Source organism: Microtus oregoni, unplaced genomic scaffold (genome assembly GCF_018167655.1).
Source record: "Microtus oregoni isolate MIOR12 unplaced genomic scaffold, Mior012 000013F_ref0000133, whole genome shotgun sequence".
NCBI lineage: Eukaryota > Metazoa > Chordata > Mammalia > Rodentia > Cricetidae > Microtus > Microtus oregoni.
The window spans coordinates 17,560,525-17,585,372 of record NW_024543072.1 but is presented as its reverse complement, the minus strand read 5'-3'; the positions used below and the strand labels follow the sequence as shown (position 1 = coordinate 17,585,372).

Sequence of the window (24,848 nt, the reverse complement as noted above, 5' to 3'; positions counted from 1 at the left end):
TACAGTCCGCATAGCTGGCTGCCTTTGCAGCCTCCTTGTCTGCCCCACCCTTCCTGGCTATGCCAAGCAGCTCCCAGCTCTTTCTCAATATCTAGGCAAGACTTTTGAAATGAAAGGGGGAGTAGACACAGCCGCGGATCCTACCTTTGGAGAAACGCAGATATGAACATGAAGGTTTTCTTTTTCTTCAATCATTATAGGCTATTGTGCAACCTGGATGGGCTCTGGACATCAGATTCTTAGACATCTCCAATAGCCAGACACTGGGGATGCCTCCTCACTCCCACAGGGTAGAGAGGTCCCTGGCCAACAGTGTAGCACTAAGGGGCCAGGTATGCATAGTGTTGGGTATATTGGGGGTTTCCAGAGTGTAGGTGGGGTAAGTGAGTGAGCCAACAGGAAAAAAGTGTGTGTGTGTGTGTGTGTGTGTGTGTGTGTGTGTGTGTGTGTATCTGTGTCACTTTTCTCAGAAGACCAATGCTGGGCGGCTCTACTTATAGGGCTGGCATGAATAAATAGTGGGTGACCGGCAAACAGAGGTTCATTTGCCTGGAGCGCCTGGGGCCGAGAAGAAGCTATCTGTGAGTGTCCCTGCCTCCCATTTCCTTTCCCTAACTGCTGTAGATACCCTTTTGTCCAACTGGGCTATTTATCCCACTGATTTTGAGTAAGGGGGATCTAGCTTTGGTTCTAGATCAGGAGTTGTGGGGGGTTGAGGTGGAGGACACAATGAAGGTAAAATATCATCTTTTCCTAGGTCACCTTTCTTGGTTTGGTGGAAGATTTGCTTTCTGAGTGGGGTTAATATGGATTAATACTATGCAATGTCTCCCCAGACTAACACAGATGGTATGGAGACTACAGGTGGAATCTTGTCATGGTTCCCAATTTCTTTTTTTTCTTCTTTTGGTTTTCCGAGACAGAGTTTCTCTGTGTAACAGTCCTGGCTGTCCTGGAACTAGCTCTGGTACACCAGGCTGTCCTCGAACTCACAGAGATCCACCTGCCTCTGCCTCCCGAAGTGCTGGGATCAAAGGTGTGCACCACCAGACAGTGGACACCAGAACTAGGCTGGGATTTTAAACTCAGGATGTTGTCAATAGCACAGAAGCAGGGACAAATGGAGTTCTCTCTTAGCCTCAAGTGTCTATGAAACAACAAACTTAACTGCACAGGGTCTCTGATTCGCTGCCACCCAGCATTAGGAAGAACCACTGTCCTCAGTGAACTCTTACTGTGGAAGCACACAGACTGGGTGCTCTGCCCTCTGGATCTACACACTCCATTTTCTTCCCAGCTAACTAGCCTGTCTCGGATCTGAAAGCCTGTGGGTCTGCTCCCTGCAGGCTTCCTTCATGCTCAGGCGAACAGATGGTAAAACAGAAGGCCTTTTGTCTTGACTCTTCCTCAGAATGAGGCACAGGACCCTAAAGTTAAGGTGGCTCCAGGTCACGGAACAGTGGCTTTGCTCTGACTTGGGCTTATCTTTCAGTACTGATAAAAGAGCCTCTGCTAAAACAAGGGTAATGAAGGGGCCCGTGAGTTCAATAAGGCATTTCTAGGGAGTCCCAAGGGACCTGAGGCAATTGTGAATGAGAAATGGACAGAAGTTTTAGCCCATAACCACCAGCAGGTGGAGAAGTGCCTCTCTGGTGGGGAAGCCCTGGCATTCATGTACCCTGCCCCTGGTTATGGTGAACCGCTTCATTGTTCCGGCCCCTTTGTCTTTGTGCCCAGCCAGTGTGCTACCCACTGGGTCCTTTTTCTCTGAAAGGAAAGATGTTATCAAAGTTTGGATCTTGACTGTCCCCTGGCATGAAGACATACATGGTTGCCAGCCTTGTGGCACTACTAAAAAGTGCTGGTCATGTTGGGAAGATAAGCTCTTGAGAAAGGTTGCACAGGTACTCTGTGTAGAGAGTGACCAAAGTCTTGCACCCTGTGGCCAGTTCTTAGCCAGACTAAGGCCCTTTCAAACAGTGACTGGATACTTTTATGAATATATTCTCTCGGCTCCTCCTCAAAGAGCTCCCCAAACTGAATAGACTACATAGAATGCCCCCTTCTCACACAAAGGCTTTCCCTGGATCCCTCCCCCAGATGGTCCAGTAGGCTTCTGGGTGTCTCTGGGTCTCTCCAGCTGTTAACTTAATATCTATGAAACTTTCTCTCTTTTTTTTGTTTTGTTTTTCAAGATAGTGTTTTTTTGTGTAGCCCTGACTGTCCTGGAACTAGCTCTGTAAATCAGGCTAGCTTCCAACTCACAGAGATTCGCCTGTTTCTGCCTCTCGAGTTCTAGGATTAAAGTCGTGTGCCACCACCGCCCCAAAACTCTTTAGTTGTGTTTCTTCTGGAATCTTCCTCACGGGCTTGGTGCCTGATCCAGGAATACTAAATTGCCTGGCAAGCATGCAGCCACACTCCAGTCTTAGCTCAGTACAAGCATCTAGAGACACTCAGATGCAGGTGTATTTATGGACCAGTGCTGTGAGCTGTTGGTGCCGATCCAGCTAGCAAGGGAGATGATGCTGACGTGGCCTCAACTGAGGTGAGCCAGTTGTCCTAGCATACAGACAGAGAGAAAGGGTACCAGGAATGAGGATAGTCATCAGTGAGGACCATTAGACACAGGCAATATTCTCATCGGGCTCCAGGAGATAGATGGACAGTATTGTCAACCCTTACCAGAGTGCTAGTCAAACAACTCACTCCCTCAAAGTCAGAATATGTACCTACTCCATAGACTGCTTTTGGAGTCTTACTGTCTTACTGCCCTGGACCCTCTTCTTCGATGAAGATGTGGGCATGGAGAATTCTCATCTCCAGACTCATCGGTCACTACCTAACCCACATTCTAGAATCATCATCACATCTTTTCACCTTCTCATCCCTGCAGGCCATGCTGCACCTCCTGTCCATGCTTGTCCTGCTCATGCAGCTCCGGGGGAATGAGGGAGCAGAAGTGAAGACCCTCTCGCAGAGATCTGTACCCAACGCCTGCACCCTTGTCATGTGCAGCCCCGTAGAGAATGGCCTGCCTGGCCGTGATGGACGGGATGGGAGAGAGGGTCCTCGGGGCGAGAAGGGTGATCCAGGTAGAGTTAGGATCAGGGGCTCAGTCTGGAGGGGTGGGGAAGGGGCCGGAATGGGACCCAACTTCAGGTGCTCTGTGATGAACCTGGATGTGAGCTTCTCCTTTCCAGGGAGTGACTTTCCCCATGGTGTCCAGGCTACCTGCCAAACACATGTTCTTTTTGGATTCAACATGTGTTTCCTCCCATCACTCAGCCGACCTGATGCCTCCCTTGGGATCTCTGGATTCTGCTTGTCCCAAGAATGGGTAAACCACTGATATTGGGGTTAACCTCTTGGGCCCTGTCCCAGCAGTTAGCAATTCTTCATTTTGATTAAATGGTGCCTATGTGACAGGTAGTTTAATATTTAAACTCCACTACATACATCCACAGTCCTATAAACAGATCTTAGTGGCAGGACTGCCTAAGGCATTACAAGGGAAGATTGGAATTCATGAGGTTTTTGTGTTTGTTTGTTTTGTTTTGTTTTGTTTTTTTGTACAAATCTGTGCTTGGATAGGTTCCCACTTGAAAATCCATTTAATCCTTTCAAAAGCCACAGGGAACATATCAAATTTCTTTAACACATAAAGTGGGGGATGTTAAAATTGAAAGAACACAGGCTTCTTCACTAGAGAGATCTTGACTACTAGCTGCTTCTCTGTGACCATGACACTCAGAGACACCTACTCAGTGCCACAGTCTCAGTGTGCCTATCTCCAAGTGAGAATAAACAGCATGTGCCAAATGACCCTTGACAAATGATGGAACCAAAGATTTTCTTTTATATTGAGTCTTCTGGGTAAAGTTCCATTTTCCTGCTGACTGGGTTGGTGAAGTTTTGATGGGGTCAAGTACCTTGTTTCGTACCCCAGTTTGCTTTTAGTTGGAAGAAAGACCATGACGCTTAGAATAAATACTGTCTCTAGGATACATGGGTAAAGGGCAAGAGAAGATATGTCTCAGGTAAGATGCAAAGGTGTGAACGGGCTGGGGTTTGAGAGCCACGGGGAGAACCAAACAAGAGGGCAGGGACTCAGTGGCAGCTTGTGCTCTCAGAGATTCCCATGTCTCTCTTGATCCCAGAAGGAGCCATGGATTGAATGTTAGGGAATCCCTTTTTTCCCTGCTCCCCTCCCCCCTCGGAGTGAATGTTAGGGTATCCCTTTTCTTCCCCATTCCCCTCCCCCTTTCCGGGTCCAAGAACTGGCCTCATCCACATAGTTTTCCTGATCTTTGGTTGGGCCACAGGCAGAGGAAGAGCTTAAGGCAAAGAATGGCTTTTTTATTTTTCTGGCTCCTCCATTCCAGTCACTCACTCCCTGGGCACTTTTGATGACTAATCTATTTGATAGATTTTGAAGCCCAGTATTTGTTGAAAGGGTCAGTTGGGGCTTAAGAAGAGACAGTCTTGAGCTGGAGATGTGGCAGGGTGCCAAGGATTAGATCCGTGGTCACTGTAGTGAGCCCTCAGACTAGGAGATGTTCCACCTGAGTCAAGGTATGTCTGTCTTAGCTGGGTACATATGTGATGTGGCTCAGTCACGTAACCCCCAGTACTTCACACATGGGAAGAAATACAAAGGCCAGTTCTTCCAGAAAATTCACAGACGCCCCATCCCACCTGCACTTATCGCCCTGGGAAGGCCTCTCTTGTCAGAGAGCAGTCTTCAAACCTGGAATTTCATCTGTTTTCTCTCTAAAATAATCTCCATAGGGTTTAGTCGCTAAATCTCTTCTAATCCTGCTTCCTCTGAGGACACGGTGTGCAGGGCAGTACTCTGTGGGAAGAGAGCTATATCACACTTTCTCTTCTTTGATAGTTCCCGTGTCCCATGGTTTGTTATGAGTCTCTTGAAGACCACACATGCAAAGTAGTCCAACCTGACCCCTCTTATCAGTGCCCTCCCTTGCCAACTGCTTTGACTAATCACTATTTCACATTCAGATTGGTGTATATTTTAGTATCCACAGAAAACAGAACATGGGACACTTGTCTTTCTGTGTCTGGCTTTATATGATGTTCCTTACAACCACCTACTTTTCTAAAAATGATAGGATTTTATTCTTCTTTATGCCTGGATATTATCCCACTGTGGATATATACCGCTTTACCCATTCATCCATCAGTAGGCATCTAGGCTGTCGGCATATCTTATCAGTGGTGAATGATGCTTCAGCAAATATGGGTGTGCAGGTGTCTGTTTGGTTTTTTTGATTTCATATCACTTGAATATATTCCCAGGAATAGTAGGATCATATGGTAATTATAGCTCTAGTTTTTCTTTAGAAAACCTAACACAATTTTCCACAACAGCTATACTCATTCATCTTCCTGTATGAAGCTTCCCTTTTCTCTATATCATCCCTACCAATTGTTGTTTCTGTGTGTAATACACATACATACACACACACACACACACACACACACACACACACACATATACATGGGCTTTTGAGATTTAGAGACACTTTCTGACTGTAGCCCTGGCTGACCTGGAACTCACTATGTATACCAGACTGGCCTCAGAGATCTTTCTCCTGAATGCTAGGAAAACACGTGGCTTATTTTGTTTTGTTTTATAATAGCCATTCTAACTGGGGCAAAATGCAATTTGATTATAGTTTGTATTTACATTTCCTTGATGGCTACTGAAATTGACATTTTTTAAAATTACTTTCTGACGTTTTATTTCTTCTCCTGAGCAGTCTGCTCAAATAATCTGTGCATTTTTAAATTAGATCATTTGCTTTTTATTGTTGCTTTTCTTAATCCCTTAAATATTCTGGCTCTTAAAGCTTTGCTATGTGAATATTTGACAAGTGCTTTGTCCCACTTGGTGAGTTGTCTCTGTACTCTGTTGGGTCTTTCCTTCACTGCACAGAGGCTCTTTAGTTTGCTATACTCTATTTTTTTGTTTTTGTTTTTGTTTTCCGAGACAGGGTTTCCCTGTAGTCTTGAAGCCTATCCTGGAACTAGCTCTTGTAGACCAGCCTGGCCTCGAACTAACAGAGATCTGCCTGCCTCTGCCTATTGAATGTTGGGATTAAAGACCACCCGACTTTTTTGTCTGTTTAATTTTCATTTTTGTGCACTCTTATTTTTAAGTTTTTACTCCTTGTGAATCAGGGGCTCTTCACAAATAAACAATGATCAAGTAGATAACAAGTTTATTGTTATTATAATAAACAAGTTATCTATGTAGTGCAATTTCTGATTCAAAAAAGTAAAATAGTTGACTCTCCTTACACACACTCCCAATCCACTCTCCCACGAATACACACGCAGTTATATACATGTGCATATACATCTGCACACTTGTCCTGTGGTCACTAATCAATCAGTGCTGACCGAATTCCTTCTGCTGACACAGTGGCCTTGGGGCAGGGGCAAGAACACTTCATAGATTGAAGCTCTGCTTGAATTCACCACCACGCCAAGGATATTTATTTCTTCTAAGTGGGGACACTGATTTTCATTTTGCTGAAGAAATTCCAAAGACTTTGTCTTGTAGACATTGATCCCTCCTGAGCCTAGGACTAACTTAGGATTCATTTATTTTGTTTCTATAGGTTTGCCAGGACGTGTGGGACTCTCGGGGATGCCTGGCCCTGCAGGTCCAATTGGACCCAAGGGGGACAATGGCTCTGCTGGAGAACCTGGACCAAAGGGAGACTCTGGACCACGTGGTGAGCCATGGGTTATGGTATTTATCTGGTGCCTACAGCTACTGCTTCTATCACAAAGCTCTGCAAGTGGCAGGCACAGGACCTGTCCCAGGAAGGAGGATGCTCTGAGGAAGACACTGTGTCATTTCAGGATGGGCTATTGCCTCTTTGACCTCTGCTCTGACATTCATCTTATCCACTCCCACTGCCAAAGGAGTCAGTGTCACTGACAGCGCTGTTCCTTTTCTGCCAGGACCTCCAGGACCTCCGGGTGTGCCTGGACCAGCTGGGAACGAAGGTCCCTCTGGGAAGCAGGGGGACATAGGACCTCAAGGCATACCAGGTCCTAAAGGAGAGGCTGGGCCAAAAGGTAGGTGACAAGTGTGTCTAGCCAGTGAGACAGAAAGGAGGAACGATAGTGGAGGCCCTAGGTGTGACCCGAGGCACGGTCAGACTGCCAGGAGGAACCAGGGTACGAATACTGTGAAGACGTGCACACCTCTCTCACATCTCGCTGCGCTGACAGAATTTCTCCATCACCCTCCACAGAGGAACCCCAGGCAGCAATGAACAATGTTCCCAACTCTCTACCTAACCCCACAGGTCTCTGTAAAGGCCTCCTGCTGAGGAAAGCATGCACACTGAACATCTTCTTCCCAGTGTTTCTCACTGTTCGTTCCCTTCTCAGGAGACGTAGGTGCTCCGGGCATGCAAGGACCTGCGGGGGCAAATGGCCCTGTGGGCCCCAAGGGAGAAAGAGGTGCCCCTGGTGAGCCAGGAGCCCCTGGGAATGATGGGACAGCAGGTAAGTGATGAATCTATGGGGGGCTGAATGGAGTTCTACTGTGTCTCCTGAGAGCTGCCAGGGCCTCTATCCCCTTTTCAACTCACCCATTAAGTCAAAGCTAGGATGTGGAAGTACCCTGCTTCCAAGGAGGGTGAATGTGGGGTCTCTGGGACTGCTTGTCTGTAGGGAGAGGGCTGTTTTAAGGCATGGGGAGTCTTTTTCATGGGTTATATACATACAAAGTTGATTGCTGTGTCATAAGAACAGCCATACACAGAGTGGGTCTGTGTCTGGGTTCTGGGGGAGCCTGTATGTGAGAAAGTTACATAGCCGGGATTAGGATAGACTATGTCCAATGAAGTGAAAATGCTGGAAAATGGGCACACGGCTCAGCCATTTATTCTTGGATTTCAGGCCCTGCAGGAGCTGTGGGTCCACAGGGAGCTTCAGGACCCAGAGGGCCCCCAGGACTCAAGGGGGACAGAGGTACTCCTGGGGAAAAAGGAGCCAAAGGTGAAAGTGGACTTCCAGGTAAGGCAGAAGCTTCAGGTACTGGGACCCCCACACACACTGTGATGTAGCATCCTTCAGCTAGGCATGGTGACCTCATTAGGACAGGTGGTAAATGGAACTTTAGGTCAGCAGACAGGTGGAGGGCCTAGGTTCTGGCTTAACTATCTAAGTCATATGGGAAGGCAACTTGGTAATTTCTTTATCTGACCATGGGAAATGGTGACAACAGCTAACTTCCTGGTTTATAGGTCAGGCTTGTGTATCTAACCACCCAGTGGGTGAAAAATATATAAGGAGTGTGTATTTCTAGTCTTCCTCCCAAGAATATGGTTGTCATGATATTTCCTGTGGCGGGATGCCATCTGGTTTGGCTTGCCATCTGGTTCAGACTTAGTTTAAGTTCAGGGCCTAATTTAGGGACCATAAAAAATCCCTGAGCAAAAGTTGGGTGTCATGGATCATACTTGTAATCCTAGTACTCGGGAGGCTGAGACAGGAAGATCACTGAGTTACATGTCAGCCTAGACTACATTAAACTGTGTCTTGAAAACAAACGAAAATATTCCAGGGAGACAGATCAGCCAGGCAAAGTGATAGCCATACAGACATGTGTTCCAGTGTTCAGGTCCCCAATTGTGAGTGGCCATGGCAGTCTGCCTGTAATCTCAGCCCTATAAGGGCAGAGATGTGAACCCTAGAGCTAACTGGCTAGCTAGACTAGTCTATAATCAAGCAGGGTGTTCAAGTGAGAGATTCTGCCTCGATATATAAGATGGTAGGTGGTGGAGGAAGATGTCCAATATTACTCTTGAATTACATGTGCATACACATGTAACATACATACATGTCCATCACACACACAACAATATTTAGAAAAAAAGAAAAACCATTCACAGCTACAGATGTAAATCTTCTCTTGAACCCGAGATGAAGTTATTCTCAGGTTTGCAGCACAAGCTTTACATTTCCCTCCTTTCCTTCCTCCACAGATAGCGCTGCACTGAATCAACAGGTGGAGGCCTTAAAAGGACAACTACAGAATCTAGAAGCTTCCTTCTCTCGCTATAAGAAAGGTGAGTTCCTGGATCCAATCGAAATCTGTCAGTGATGTGTTGTGGTCCTTTTTGAGCTAGGGTCCCTCATTTGGCTGAGCTTTGCTCTAGGTCTATTATGGGAATGAGCAGGAACTAAGTCTAGGGCTAGACGTGCAGCTAGAACCACACATTCAACATCCATCAACACACATGAGCGCCAAGTGTGATACAAGAACACACAGACTTACATACACATCAAGACAGATAGACAGTCCTTCCATGTGCTTTGGATGATGAATAGGTATATCCGTGTAGCATATGCAAGCTCAGCCAGGATCATAAATCCTTTGAGACAACACATGAGTACTACAGACAATCAGAGAAGAACAACAGTGTGTTGGGGCACAGCTTGGACTCTGCCTCACACTATAGGACCTCTCCAGAGTACAAGCCCTCTCCAGAGCCCCCGAGAGTCCTTTGCAGACTTTCAAGCATGGGTACAAAAGCCACAGGGATGGGGACCCATTGAGTAAAAGAGATGTGATGTGTTACTCAGATGAAGTTTTGTGATGTGACCCACCACTTCAGAGTCAAGGGAAGTGACTTTGTCTTGCCTCAGGTAGTCATTAACAGCTGGTTTGATTCTGATTTGAGTTTCACCCTTAACCCCACACCCAATTTCTCTGAACACACTCACCTCTCAGAGGTACCTCACCTACTCTCCGGCACTTTTAAGGCCAGGAGGCTGAGGCCAGCCTGGGACTTGACACAACTCTCAGGTGCCCCACTCTTTCTTTGACTGTTCTCTGACTCCAGCACACTCTCTCTCTCTCTCTCTCTCTCTCTCTCTCTCTCTCTCTCTCTCTCTCTCTCTTTCTGTGTGTGGGAGAGGTTGATGTCAAGTGTTCTTTACCCCTTTATTGGTTCATTTTGTGTGTGTGTGTGTGTGTATGTGTGTGTGTGCATGCATACCTTATGTGGCAAAGTGTACCATGGTGCTCACCTGGAAGTCAGAGGACAACTTTGTGAAGTCAATTCTCTCCTCCTACCCTTATGTAGGTTCCAGGAATTGAACTCTGGTCACCGGGTTATGCAGCAAGAGGCAAACCCCTTTACCTCTGAGCCATCTTTCCAGCCTCTACTTGTCCTATTTAGTTATTTTAGTTATTTATTTTTTGAGGCAGGGTCTCTCATCTCACTAAACCTGATGCTTACTGTTTTAATAAGGTTGGCTGGTCAGTGAGGCCCTCCATGCCACCCTAGGCTCCACCCGCCTCCACTTCCACTGCTGGGGTTCCAGACTTACCCATGTCCAGCTTTTCTATGGGTGTGGTGGATCCAACCTCAATTTCTCGTATGTGCGTAGCAAGAGCTTTATGTATTGAGCCGTCTCCTGGCCTGTGTCTGAGATTTGGTGTCAAACTGGTGGCCTTGTATTTAATTTCTTTAAGCTCCGGTAGGCTTGCTTGTGAATGGGGAGGGATATTGCACCCACTCACGGGGTACACCATGAAAGAGGGACTCCTCTGGAATGGAGTGCCTTTGCTTCATCACCTCTGGTTCCCTAATACCCTTCGTGAGAAGGTTGGGAGGAGGTTTCAGCTCCAGCAGAAATTCCTCACAGCCCCAGAACTGTAGTGAGGAGCTGTCCCCACTTCAGCCCACCTTCACTCCTCTTTCAGCCGCGATCTTCCCTGATGGCCGAAGCGTTGGAGACAAGATCTTCAGGACTAGCGGCTCCGAAAAGTCTTTTGCGGATGCCAAGGAGGTGTGCAGGCAGGCTGGAGGGCAGCTGGCCTCCCCACGTTCTGCTGCTGAGAACACCGCCATACAGCAGCTGATCACAGCCTACAACAAAGCTGCCTTTCTGAGCATGACAGACGAGCGCACAGAGAACAAGTTCGTTTACCCCACAGGAGAGTCCCTGGTCTATTCTAACTGGGCTCCCGGGGAGCCCAACAACAATGGTGGATCAGAGAACTGTGTGGAGATCTTCACCAATGGCCAATGGAACGACAAAAGTTGTGGAGAGAAGCGTCTTGTTGTCTGTGAGTTCTGAGTCTTTAGGGGTGGAGACGGGACGGTACTGGACCAGGAGCTTCTCCACTGGGGTATTGCTCAGACCTGTGTGTTGCCAACATCCTAATAAAATGTGACTACCTGCCTAGCTTGGGTTCTCTGTAAAAATCAGGCCAAAGGCAGGGTTATCACAGAGCACAAATCTCAGCGTAATTTGTATGGATGCCTTCCCATGCTGAAAAACTCTTAGGAGAAAGAGAGACCACCCTGTTTTCCCCATTGTAGGGGATGAAAGTCCATCTCTATGACCTGCCACAGAATGTGATGCCTTCTTCTTGGCCCTGAGGCATTTTTAATCTTCAGCTGTGTTTGGCTTGACTAACAGCATCCTCTCTAAACTTTCCTATTTGGACTTTCTCCACCCTTGCCTGAGGTTCCTAGTGTCCTGGCTGCTCCTGATGGCTTTGTCTTTTTTTTTAATTTATTTATTTATTAAAGATTTCTGTCTCTTCCCCGCCACAGCCTCCCATTTCCCTTCCCCTCCCCCAATTAAGCCCCCCCCAGCCCGAAAAGCAATCAGGGTTCCCTGTCCTGTGGGAAGTCCAAGGAACCCCCACCTCCATCCAGGTCTAGTAAGTTGAGTATCCAAACTGCCTAGGCTCCCACAAAGCCAGTGCGTGCAGTAGGATCAGCATGCAAATGGATGGAAATAGAAAACACTATCCTGAGTGAGGTAAGCCAGACCCAAAAAGAGGAACATGGGATGTACTCACTCATATTTGGTTTCTAGCCATAAACCAAGGACATTGAGGCTTTGTCTTACATACCTATTATTCTCCTTCACCATCTAGTGGGTACACACAGGCCCTAGTTCTGTTCTCATTCATTCCAGCATGAGATCACCCTAACTCCTGGCTTCATTTTCCATATGTGTGCCATTTCTGGTCAGGATTTCTTTTTGATGCCCCAAAACTAAAAAGTGGTAGGCTAGAGACCTCTAGCTGCCTGAAAGCCCAGCAGAATGACCAGGCAGAAAAGGTCTGTTCCCCTACCTGATGTCATGGCTACACCTAGGATAATGTTCCTCAAAAGCCCTATCAGTGGGGCTGAGAAAGACCTCTACACCATTGTAATCTCATCTGGAATCTCGGGGAAGTAGGAGCAGAGGGGCTAGCCATGCTCAAAGTCATCTAAGGCTTCTGTTGCCAGACATTTCCAGGGTATTCTATCCTTTCCACTTCAAAGACAACCTAGTTAATATTCCTCATCCATTTTAAAGTTTATTTTAATTAAATGTATATAAATGTTTTACTGGAATGCATGCATGTGAACCATGTACACGCCTCTTGGTTCTCTAGAACTGGGATTGTGGATGGTTGTGATGCATACATATAGATGCTGAGAATTGAACCCAGATCCTCTGCAAAAGCAACAATTGCTGTTAACTGCTGAGCAATCTCTCCAGACCCATCCTCCTTATCTTTCAAATGTGGAAGTGAGGCCCAGGGAAGGGAGGGGACTCAGACAAGGATGACTTGGGATGGTAGGGTTGGTAGGTCATGAACAAATTTTTCTTGACCTCAATGCTAACAATTCTATGCATTTGGTTGCTTTTGACTTAATCTTCTAAAATTTATTTTAATTATACCTGTGTTCAAGAAATGGGAAGGAGATCTGGATGGACCACAGGCACTTAAAAATAACCCCTCTCTAGTCAGGAAGCCTCACTTCTCCTGTCCTAGAGACTGGAGGGAATTGTCCTTTCTGTATAGTCTCTCTGACTCAAACCGAAACCCTCTTCCAAGAAGTCCCTTGGCACGACTTGTAGATAAGATATTGTGTTTTATGAGAAAAGCCCCACACTTTCAGACAATGGGAGACCAACCCCCAACTGAGATTCTTTTTTCCTTGTTCCTGGGAAAGAAAATTCCCAGCACCTTCTGAAAAACCAGTCAGTTGCACAATAAAGAACAAACAGTTCGTGGCAGAGGCCACACCTGGGCACACAGGTGGAGGGCGCTGAGAGAGGCTCTTTAACAGACAGGATCAGGAAGCAACTGGATCCTGTTTAAGGCAAAGTGGAACCTTTCCTATAAATAGACGGTTCCATGTATGCGTAAGAAGCGTGGGGGAACAGGTGGGGCTGAGCTGTCCCCCTGGGCCCTTCATTCATCCACGTCTCTCTTGCACTCACCTTCATGCTTCCTGTCTCGAGAGTGGTGATTCTCAACCTGTAGGCACGACCTCTTGGGGTCCCCTTTCAGATATTTCCATTATGATTCATTGCATAACAACATCACAGTTAATGAAGTAACAACAAAATATGGTTGTGGGGGTCACCACACCGTGAGGAACTGTATGACAGGGCTGCAGCATGAGGGAGGTTGAGAACCGCTGTTCTAGACTGTTCAAGGACAGGAAACAGCGATAGATACAGATCATAGAGGTAAAAAAGCACTGTCCCACTACCACTCCAAAACTCCTAGGGAGACAAGTCTGCTTATCTCCGATGCCCATCCTGGTACTAGCAGCTAAGTTTGGAGGGATAGTACCACACAGAACAATACTGCCACTGAGCTTCCATTAAAATCATGACAGCCTTGGGAGAGCCTCTCAAAGGAACTATTGCCTACCCAAATAATGATTCCAAATCTCTTTCTTTTTCTAAATGTATGTTTATGTGTATGAGTGTTTTGCCTGCATGAATACATCTGTGTATCACATTATGTGGCTGGTGCCAGCAGAAGCCAGAAGAGGGTGGCCAGAATTTTCTAGAACTGGAGTTACAGATGGTTGCGAGTTATCATGTGGGTGCTTGGAATTGAACCCAGGAACTCTGGAAGAGCAGCCAATGCTCCTGACCACTGAGCCATCTCTCCAGCCCTCCCCAGCTCACTTCTTCAAAATAGGAAGGAAAGAACAACAGAACTCTCCAAAGAGAAAAACAATCTCCTATCATGCTGAAGGTCTAGGATGTTGATACCGCAACCCCTTTCAGAGGTTGTAGACCCAGACTGTTAAAGAGAAGATTGAAGCAAATATTTCGGAAGTTCAAATTTTACATTTTAGAGTACCTAGACACCCCCTGCTCAACACACAGGTAAAGGCCAAAGTGGTTTAAAAATCATTCATCTTACCCTCAGGCATTTGAACCAAGGTCCCTTTGTAATTAGCATAAACAAGAGGTGGAGCTAGGATTAGGTGACTCTTAAACACTTAGGAGATAGGATAATCTACACCCTGCCACCCGGATCAAGAGAGCGCTGGCATCCCTTCATACATGTCTGCAGTGGGGCCTTCCACAGCAAGTGCCTTGGGAAGCCCTAATTAGTTTAATAATATTTTATTTTTAAAATGTTCATTTATTTCTTTTCCTTATTTAATTTTTTTTTGAAACAGAGTCTCTCTATGCAGCTCAAGTTGGCCCCAAACTCTCCATGCTCTTGCCCTCAACTTGTGGAGTCTGGGATCCCAGGTGTATGTCACCATGTCCAGCTAGCTTAATGTATGTTCTCAAGACTCCCCCTACTTCCTGATCCTCCTGTCACTAAATCAGCCCACATCCCATAATGCACAGCCTGAGAGGAGCCCTCTGATGTTTTCCTTCTCTAGGATCCTGTTTTTGCTCTGCATCCTTTTGACACACACCACTGACAATTGAATTACTTGTTTGGGGGAATTCTCAACCGGTCTCACTGTCTGGAAATTCTCCTGATTCAAGTTCAAGGGCGTTTTTGATACACAAAACAACACCACCCTGTAAACCCTTCCCATCAAGGGAAAGAATGTTAGTTGAGATATCAAATGCTTATTCAGAACTGGATGGGTACAAAGATGGAAAGACTTCATTGGATGCCTGCTCTCGGGTCCCTAAAGAGGCAGCAAAGTAATCTCCAGGCCTGATTTGCAGCAGCAGTCAATAGAGGTGCTTGGCAGTGGATTTAGACTGAATAGATGATCTGAGGGCTCTTAGCCAGGACCAGAGAGGGGAGCCATCTGCTTGTGTTATTGCCGAGCTGCTCAGAGATCAGGACATGTCATTGCCACGGGGCCTCATCCGTGACTGCCAGGCTTCTGTGAGGACTCTCATGGTAGATTTTCTGGGTTTTTCTAATGTTTCAGAGAGAGCCCTTATGAAAAGACATAAACCTCTGGCATATGTCACTTACAGATGGTCAGAATGAGATTTGTACCTATTTCTCTCATGCCCTCTATTTTGTGACCACGTGATCGTGAAAGGATTAGTGGACATGAGGTTGTACATTCGAGCATTCTGGAACCTTACACACTTGTGTGGGAAGTAGCCACCTGGAGGATCAGCGGGCTCCACTTGAACTATGAGTGAGAACTGGGGTCCATAAGTAGACATTTTTCTGATATTAATATATTTGATCACTTAGGAGTCCATAGGCTGTCACCCTGCTTGTCTGAACCGCCTTTGTTGTCACAGAGGGACTTGCCCAAGTGAAGTGATCCCTACTCTATTTGTTCAGTAAGAAGAGTAAATGCATTGAATGATCAAGGGAACAAGATCCTTAGTTCCTGCTTAAAAGGACCAAGTGGAGTGTTTTCAAGATGTCGCCAGTCCCTTTGATCTAAAGTAAGAGAGCAGTGACATCACGGCTCGTTCCTTTGCCTATTTATTTCCCTTAGCACTTCAAGTACGAGTGGCAGGGCTTAGGTCAGGGCTGAAATGTCAGGAGGAGGCAACTTCAGGAAGCAGATACCGTCTGGGACCAGAGTGCTGGGTGGGCTATGGGGCAAAGCAGGGAGGAGACAAAAGTGGGTTGGCGGGCTTGGAGCAAGCCTGACCCCCTAGCTGGGGAGAGGCTACAAGAGAAGAATGAGGAAGAGGGGGGTTCCTGAATTCTTTGAAAGTTCTGGAAACTCAACGCCTTTCCTAGGAAATGTTCCCCAGGCAGAAAAGGTGACTTAGGGCAGGAGAATCTCCTGAAATGACTCCAGTGCTCTTAGGAAAGAAAGACAGCTAGCCAAGTGGGGGAAATTACGCGAAATGGTGTAATTTGGTAGGATTTGGCACATTTTATGTTAAAGGGTTTTTTTGTAAAACTAGCATAATAAAATATACACTACACAGCATATGAATAGATATAGATAGAATAATAAAAAAGAATAGTCTAAAATTGAAACGGTTCAGATACCATATACATCTGATTAAAAATAAGGGGAGAGGGGATACCAAAATGACTTGTCAATTAATACTGTTCAGTTAAATGACCAAGCACTTAGGGGAAAAATAAGTTTTTTTATTTACATATAAAAATGAAAGCCAGGCCTGGTAGTGCAGTGGTAGAATGAGTGATTTCCTGGGATATGTGAGTTCCTGGGCTCTACATCCAGCATAGCAATAGATAGATAGATAGATAGATAGATAGATAGATAGATAGATGATAGATAGATAGAAAAAATTAATTAATTAAAATTAAAAGAAAAACAGAAGATATGAGTATAGCATCTTTGGAGAATAAATAGCTATCTAAAAAACACTGCTAGGAATGTGCCTATCCTCTCTGAGGAGTGAATGGGGTGGGGTAGGAGGGAAGGTGGAGGAGATGAGAGGAGGGCAGGGAGTGGAAACTAGGGTTGGTATATAAAATGAAAAAAAGGTAGTTTGTTTTCTTTTTTAAAAAAGATATTTAAAAAAATCACAAAAAAAGCACTGCTAGAGAGGAAGACTTGGAGTGATAATGCTGGCGTGTGTGACTACATGAAAAATGAACAAAACTGATGAGGAATAATGCACGTTATCCATTAAAAGAAGAAGGCTGGTACTGTATAGATAGCTCAGTTGTCAAACACACTGACTGCTCTTCCAGAGGACCCAGGTTCAATTCCCAAAACCCACTGTTTGGGAATTACCAACTGTAACTCCATTTCCAGGGGATCTGGCACCTTCTCTGTCCGCTAATGGCACTATGCAAACATGTGGTACACAGACAGACATGTAAGCAAGACACCCATAGATATAAAATAAATAAGCAAACAGACAAATGAAAATAAGTTTTTAAAAAGGGTGATGGTGCGTTGACAATGTGCATAACAATAAATCAATGTGAAAGTGATAAACCACGAAGCAGGAAAAATGAAATTCATCAGCGTTCATTGTCCCTGGAACATGGGGAAGAGCACAATGTTAGTAACAACTGGCAACAAAAACCAGTCTCCTCAAGTCTGTGGAGATTCTAAAAAGTAAATACTAAAAAGTAAAGCACAGATTCAGGGACAGCTATGCACAGTGGCTCTGACCTGTACAATCACCGTTCGGCAGGTTGAGGCAGGAGGATTGTTGCAAGTTCAAGACGAACATGGGTTAAATAGAAAGACCTTTTCTCAACAAAACAAAACAAAAAAATAAATGCTCATCTTGTGTGGTGTGGTGGTGGTGGTGGTGTGTGTGTGTAAAGGTACAGTTGCCTGGGTACATGAACATGGAGTCAGTACTCTAAATTATACGTTGCCCTTATTGCTTTCCACTTTATTGCATAAAGACCAAGTCCTTCAAAGAACCTGAGCTCTCTATCTTCACAAGACTGGCTGGCCAATGATACCCCAGGATCTGTCTGCCTCCTCCTTCCCAGCCTTGGGGTTGCAGACAAACATCACACTAGGCTTTCTCTATGGATGTTGGGAGTCTGAACACAGGTCCTTGTGATTGCATAGCAAGTCCTTTACCTACTGAGACATCTCCTCTTCATTATTTTTTTGAGGTAGTGTCTCACTCTGTTATTATCTAAACTGGCCTCGAGTTTGCTGTGCAAACCAGCCTGGTCTTGAATTTACGTTAGTCTTCCAAACCATGCCTCCCAAATCCTAGAATTACAGACGTGCGCTATCATGTCTCATTAGTGTTCATCTTTCTAGAACAAGTTTCAGGCTTGGTGTGGTCATACCCTTCTGTCTGTAACCACAGCACTTGAGAGAAAGAAGCAGAAGTAGACACCCAGTGTCGTCTTTATTATATAGAGTCGAAGGTCAGCATGCACCAAGGTTTTAAGCTCAGACCAATAGACACGTCTTGTCTCTAAACGGCCAACTGAACAAACAATAATTGCAAAACTCCCAAAAGCGAAAGTGGAAGACAGAAACACAGTTTTAAAATAATAAAAAGAAATAAATATTCAAGTTGATTAAATGGAAAACCAGCAAAATCAACAGAAATAATGAATTTACTAAGAGGCCAGAATTTTTTGAGGGTTTCTCTGCATAGCCCTGGCTATCCTGGAACTCACTCTGTAGATCAGGCTGGCTTCAAACTCAAGATCCCTGCCTCTGCCTCCTGGATGCTGAAAATAAAGACATGTGCCACCACACCTAGCTAAGGTCAGACTTTTTAAGAATTGTTTAAAAGACTAAATCCTTATAAATCTATAAAAAAAATTTCACCAACCTAGAAAGATGCTTGTTGAATTATAATGAAATTATGCCCCCATAGATACACTGAAGGTTAAACATATCATTAGCCAGGCAGTGGTGGTGCACACCTCTAATCTCAGCACTCAGGAGGCAGAGGCAGGCAGATCTCTATGAGTTCGAGACCAGCCTGGTCTACAAGAGCTAGTTCCAGGACAGGCTCCAAAGCTACAGAGAAACCCTGTCTTGAAGGAAATCACAAATTGAAAATGCATTTATGTAAAACTCCTAGTCTATGGAGCATCCTGGCATCATCATCATCGTCATAATAATAATAGTAATAATAATAATAATAAAATGGTGACTGCCACATATACATAAGCAGGTATGTATTTTGTAATGAGATGCGAAAACACAATACCCCCAAATATGTCAGTCCCACTTGTGATCTTAAGGGTTCATTGACAACTAAAGCTCCCTGGTGCTTCCCAGCATCTTGAGGGAGAAACACACCAGAGCAGTTCTATCCTGGTAAAATCCGCATTTCACATATGATTTTTGCACTGTTATAATGTTGAAAGTTAGAAGTCAAACCATTTAAATTCAAGGACCATTTGAAGTAGCAACAATACATCCTAGAGGCCTGCCAGTACTGAAAGAGGCAAGGATGATAGAATCTTGGTTGTCATCCTTTTCCACTCTTCTTTGCTTTTGGTCTTTGGCCTGAGCTCACATTCTCTGCCTCTTGCCCAGAAGTTCTTGGTGGTTTACAGTTCCGTGAAATGCTGTGTTTTCTCTGTATAGAGCTGAACCTGCGTCCTTTCTCAGGTCCCAACATGAAGCCAAAAAAGAGATACTCAGCTCCCCATCTATTTTCTGGCAACTCAACTGGTAGAAGGACCATAAGATTCCATAAAAGGTCCCTGAAAATGTCTTCCCAGGGTTCACTAATTAAGCCCCCTCTGTTCTCTAGAGAATAGCAGTGCCCTTCTGAGCAACCATGGGCACAGGTACGCCCATATCCTTCACATCGTCAGTAATGGGCAAAGTTGACTAAGCAATGGCAGTGTCTGACTCCACTTCAAAACTCTCCTTTCCCTTTGCAAAGCTGAAATACATACCACTTTTCTTTTTAAATTATGAAATCAAATTAATTTCTAATTTTAATAAATAATTTACCCATGTTATCCACTGAACAGAGAAAGACCTGATTCCTGATTCTTGAATTTTATCCAAGTACTAGGACACAGAAATAGCTGTGAAAGGCTTAAATATGAGAAATGGGCAAGGGTCATAGTTCACATGCTTCTCCATCATATACTGGGTGGCCACACATGGCTGCATGTGTCAGTGAGAAGAAGCACATGCAAGAGAGTGACCAAAAACCTCATAGTGTCCGTCAGCATAGGTGACATGGATTGGCATGGTGGGCACAGTGATTTCTGCACAGTTTAGCATTTGATTTTGGCAATACATTTTTGATGATTGTAGCCATAGATTCTTACGGGAACAGCTGGGCATTTCAGGGGCACTGGGTGGAACTGGACCATAAGATCTTTTCTTCATGCTACCTGGGCTTCTTCGTAATTACTACAGCATTAAAGGACTTCCAGGGTCTCAGCCAGGCACTGTAGGAAGTGGCTAGTTACTGTGTCTGTCACTGACAAGGGTTAGGAATGGGATAGATGTGCTGATGTCCACCATCCTTGGTTAAGAGGACACCACTCAGCAGTCTGGGAGACATTTAGCAAGAGAAATGTCCTTGAATTTCATTGGTGAGACAAGTAAAGACACTGTCTAGAACCTCTGAAAGAATCCTGGTGCTTCCTCAGGTTGGGCTACAGGACAAAAAACAAGGACAATCCTGAAGTGCCTAGCTTCAGCTGGTGCCACAACAAGACCCTTTTCTTGTGAGGTATGGAGATACAGCCACCATCCCCCTGTGCACTGGCCCTCTGTCTATGGGTCCCCACGGGCTGTGTGGAGAGTCCCTAGTTACAGGTCCCCAGTGGAGCATCCCCTCACTGTTGAGATTGTTTGGAGTCTCTGCAAATGTCACAAGTAAATGATTTGTTGAGTCCCCAGAAAGAAACTGTTCCAAAGAAAAGTCCACAGTTTTTCCCTGCTGTTGCAGAACAAAGGAAAAAGGCACTCCACTCAATCCAGAAAACCACACCGCAGCAATGACATCTTGTCTTGAGGAAATATGAAGTCACCGGCATTTAAATATGTGGGCAGGAAAGAGGGTGAAGGTGGCATAGGCATCCTTCTCTAAAAATTTGAAATGGAGCAGGCACCAATGGAAGGAATGGGGTAATCTTGCAGAGCCTTGGCACCCTGAGGATCTATGGTCACCTATCTATACGAGACATCTATAGATGTCTGCCTGTGGCCTGAAAGATAGACACACGATCTAAGTGGGTGCAGCAACCAGGACAGCAGAGACAAAGCAACAGAACCCCCAAGTTGCAAGCAAGAAGCAACGGGAGGGAGCTAAGGCTCTCCTGAGCCCCCACTCCCACAACCCACCCACCATTGGCTTGTGAGACTCTCTGAGTTTGCTGGCCCTGCCTACAAGACAACCAGCAGAGGGCAGCACGAAGTCACTGCTGACTAGGCTAGGGATTTCTACGCTACCTGGGAATGTAATGTATGCCCATAGCCATCTTCCAAAATGAGCTTACTTTACTGCTTTTCTGGAATCCAGACTGGCCCCAAGTTAATCTCTGGAGATGAATTGGATCTCACATCTTGGGGGTGAATTCATTAATTCACTTATCTGTTCATTCATGAATCCATTTGTCAGCCATCAGTTGAACTTGTAAGTGGATCCCACCTTTTTCTGGATACTAGTCTGCTGCGGTGAGTGGTGTAGCTTTGGAAAGCTCACCGAGGCAGGGCCACTGCTAGTCTTGCATTATTTGCAAGCAAATGTTGTCCTAATTGCTTCACTAACAACAGCTTATCTGTCCCTGGTGACAATCTTATGAATTGTGCACAAGTGTTATTCCAACTTCACCGAAAAGAGGACAAAAGCACAGAGACTGTACGTGACCTGAAAAGGGTCACACAGCTGCAACACTGTAGTCAGAATTTGAACCCATCCTTACTTCTAATGACATCGTCACACTGTGGTAACTTAAACCAAATAAATGGCCAAACTGACACCAAATATTTACAGTTGTTGAGAGGAAAATACAAAAATGGAAAAGACTGGAGTTGGGGCCACCTTAGCATCACTGGCCAGATGAATTGAATGAAGGCAATACTGGCAAGATCTAAGACTTGCACAAGATTCTACTAGTGTCTGGACAGTCACTGCTGATTCCACGGCTTTCTAGACACACATACAGCCATTTGTAGGTAGTTAGTACAAGACCAACATGAATACTCTTCACCCAGAGCCTCTGGAACATTCCAAAAAGAAGGGGAAGCAGAGAAAGGTGTGGGTACGGATGGAAGAGGCCTGGAATGAATTACAGGCAACAATTCATTGGTGTAAGTTCAAGGTTTGGGGTCTGTTGGTTATCATACTGACACATGACATATAATTCCATATGTCCATAAATATGTATAACAGCCTGAACCTGGTCACACAGGTGCTTACAGGAGCCTCATGAACCCAGCACCACCCACATTCTGACAACTCAGCAAAGCTGTTCCTATCTTAGCCCTATTCTGTAAAGTCACAGAGGTGGTAAGAGCTAGGGGTGTGTCAAGATGGATTTGGAGCTGCGCTGGTTGTAGGCTGGGGTGGGTTGGAAAAAACTGTTGATGGACAGATTCTATAAATAAAACAGGGCCTTTTTAAATCATGAGGGACCTCCAAAGAATAAAGAAATTCTGCCTCCGGGCATGGGTGAGAGGTGTACACAAGCCACCAGGGTGACCGTTTTTTCTTGGATCAGTCATTTCCAAACTTTGCCCAACGTCTAGAACATTTGAGAAGTTCACCAAGCCAAAAGACTTTTAAGATTTTTAACAGGGCTCAGCAGAGGGCCAGAGTCCTCAGACAATGTCATGGTTCTAGTCAATTCTGCCAGTCACTGCTCTGAAGAGTCACATGAAGTGCACAAACTCGTGGGCTACCAGGACAAGACAGGCAAAGCCACATGCTGCCAGTGGCTAACTTAGCCCAAGGTTGGTGCTTAGTTTGTAAATGTCTACCTGGATTCCATTTCTTTTCAATGCAATGACTGTATCTGCAAGGACCACACTGGTTCTGGCTTATGGACTTTTGCTCTACACAGGTCATTGCTTCCCAATTGATCTCTTGTCAGATGTACCTCTCATTTTCCCAGCAATCCACCAGCCACTCGGGGTTACCAGGGTAACATCTCTTGATAAAACCCACTTCCCAGCATCTGTAGCCTGGGCCGCAGATGACAGCTGATCCTTTCCTGGCTAATGGTGTGGGGGGGGGACCCCAATTCCTGGCAATTAGGAAAGGACAGATTGTTTACCCAATAGTGAGCAAACAGGTCAGAGGCTCAGTAAGTTGATCTTCAGCCCAACGCGTGGGCCCTGGTGCTGGTTGACCTCTGACAGCCACAGAGAAAGGAGTTTTCTTGGACCCAGTCAGGAAGGAGGTTATCTGGCGTAAGCTGGAACTTTATGTCCCCTCCTCTGGCTGGAACACAGCTGGAAGTGTCAGCAGCAAAGATTAGGGACTCCAGAGAAAGACTGTCCTACTGAGCAGGCTCTTTCCGTTCTATCATGCCAAATGTGGACTGGAACCTGGGCCTGGAGTATCCCTATCTTTTGGTGCCTGTTTCCCCTTTGTCATGTGAAGCAAACCAAACCATGCCCCAAATAGCTGTGTCTGCATTTCTGTGGAAGGAAACTGACTCACAGACATAATTCAAACCCCACGTTCCCATTTCCTAAATAATATGCACTTGTGATTCTACCATATTCTGCCATATTAGGTGCTTCTGAATCTTAAGCAGTCCCCAGTGCCTGTGATTAGGCATCTGGATTTGAAACGAAGCAGGGAATCATTCTGTTCCAAATCATCAGGGCTTATAGTCTGAAGGAATTTCAGGAATGTGACAGTTTAGGTGTGATAAAAACCAAGGCACATGGTCCTGGCACCTGCTTGGCCTGGTGCCATCTGTAGGTCCCAACCTAGTTCCCACAGCTGCTGAAAAGGAGCTCGTCATGACACTGACCGCCCAGCAGTCAACTTATCCATCCGTTTGGGAATGTTTGCTGTTTCCTTTGAACAAACATCAATCAATCACTGAGCACTTAATGACTATGGAGTGCTTTTCCTGGTAATTCAGAGACCAAGAAAAGTAAAATAGAAATGGATGTGAGCAAAGGCTTCTCACTAAGTGAGAACGACTCTTGGCTCGTTCGTGAAATGGTTTCTGATTGCATTTGGGAATGGCGAACAGCAAGAGCCAGCACCCACCTTCTTCTGGCTCGCTGCACTTTGCTACTGAATCTCAGTTCCACCTACCCTTAGACAGCTGGAAAGCAAAAGTTCCGTGGTCATGTTGAATAGTTCGAAACCTTGGACTGCTCAAGAAGGAGGTCCAGCGGCTGACTGCTGATGTGGCATCATTTGATGCTTAGGACAAGAAGCTAACTATAGGGTTTTTCCTCCCTGTGCACTGACAGTGGGCTTACTGATCCCTAATGAGAGGGTGTAGCAGTGAAGGAAAGGGATGCTGGGCAGTGGGGACCAACATTGATGACATGGTTGCCACTTGAATGGCCATGCCTCCTTCCACATTGCTGGCACACAGTATCAAACCAGTCCCATACAGTGATGCTGCTGTTCACTCTCTGGGAGCAGTGAGTAAAGAGAGGACGCAGCTACTTGACGTAGGGTTCTCAGGACTGCTTTTGGTTACTCATATAGGATATTGCCCTTTGTTATGGTCATGTAAACAGAGCTTGCCTGGAGCAGTCCATGAACCTAAAAGCAACAATCCTGTCACAGAAAGCACCTAGCTAGCATATACCTGGGGTGTAGTAAGAATCCAAAAGTGTTAACTCTCTTCCACCCTCCACCAAATATAGCTCCCTGTGAAGAAACACAAGATGCAAGAACACCTTGTAGACCGGGGATGGCTTCGAACAGGCATGTTTGGCACCAATTCATGGAGAGAAGGAATTGGGTGTTCTGACAGCTAAGATTAGCTGCAGCTCTGACACAGGTATGGTCCACCTTTGGTCCTTCAATGTGAAAAGAGAGGACTTACTGTAGCTTTTCCACATTTGACTCTGACTCGTCACTGTGCCCCTAGCAAAAGAGATGTGACTTTCACTCTCTGTTTGTCTGGATCCTGGTGCCTCGTGGTCAGCTTCTTATATCCTCAGGTCACAATCAAATACATCCACTCCCCTGAAACGAATCAGCTAACACGAAGC

The 24,848-nt window shown here is 45.6% G+C and overlaps 1 protein-coding gene across 1 annotated transcript; it reads left to right on the top strand.

The window, feature by feature from the left end:
* The first annotated feature begins 202 nt into the window (after positions 1-202).
* Sftpd (surfactant protein D) lies at positions 203-11,244 on the top strand. The gene is made up of 9 exons (XM_041662849.1): positions 203-332; positions 501-581; positions 2,897-3,095; positions 6,648-6,764; positions 6,997-7,113; positions 7,432-7,548; positions 7,945-8,061; positions 9,033-9,116; positions 10,760-11,244. Exons 3-9 carry the CDS (start codon positions 2,900-2,902, stop codon positions 11,134-11,136), a joined length of 1,125 nt encoding a protein of 374 aa, XP_041518783.1. The 5' UTR covers positions 203-332; positions 501-581; positions 2,897-2,899; the 3' UTR covers positions 11,137-11,244.
* Positions 11,245-24,848: the final 13,604 nt, after the last annotated feature.

Excerpts from the sequence above, each read along its gene's own strand:
- Sftpd (XM_041662849.1), top strand. The coding sequence starts at position 2,900 with ATGCTGCACCTCCTGTCCATGCTTGTCCTGCTCATGCAGCTCCGGGGG. Across the intron at positions 6,765-6,996 it reads GGGAGACTCTGGACCACGTG|GACCTCCAGGACCTCCGGGT; the intron begins GTGAGCCATGGG and ends CTTTTCTGCCAG. Across the intron at positions 7,114-7,431 it reads AGGAGAGGCTGGGCCAAAAG|GAGACGTAGGTGCTCCGGGC; the intron begins GTAGGTGACAAG and ends TTCCCTTCTCAG.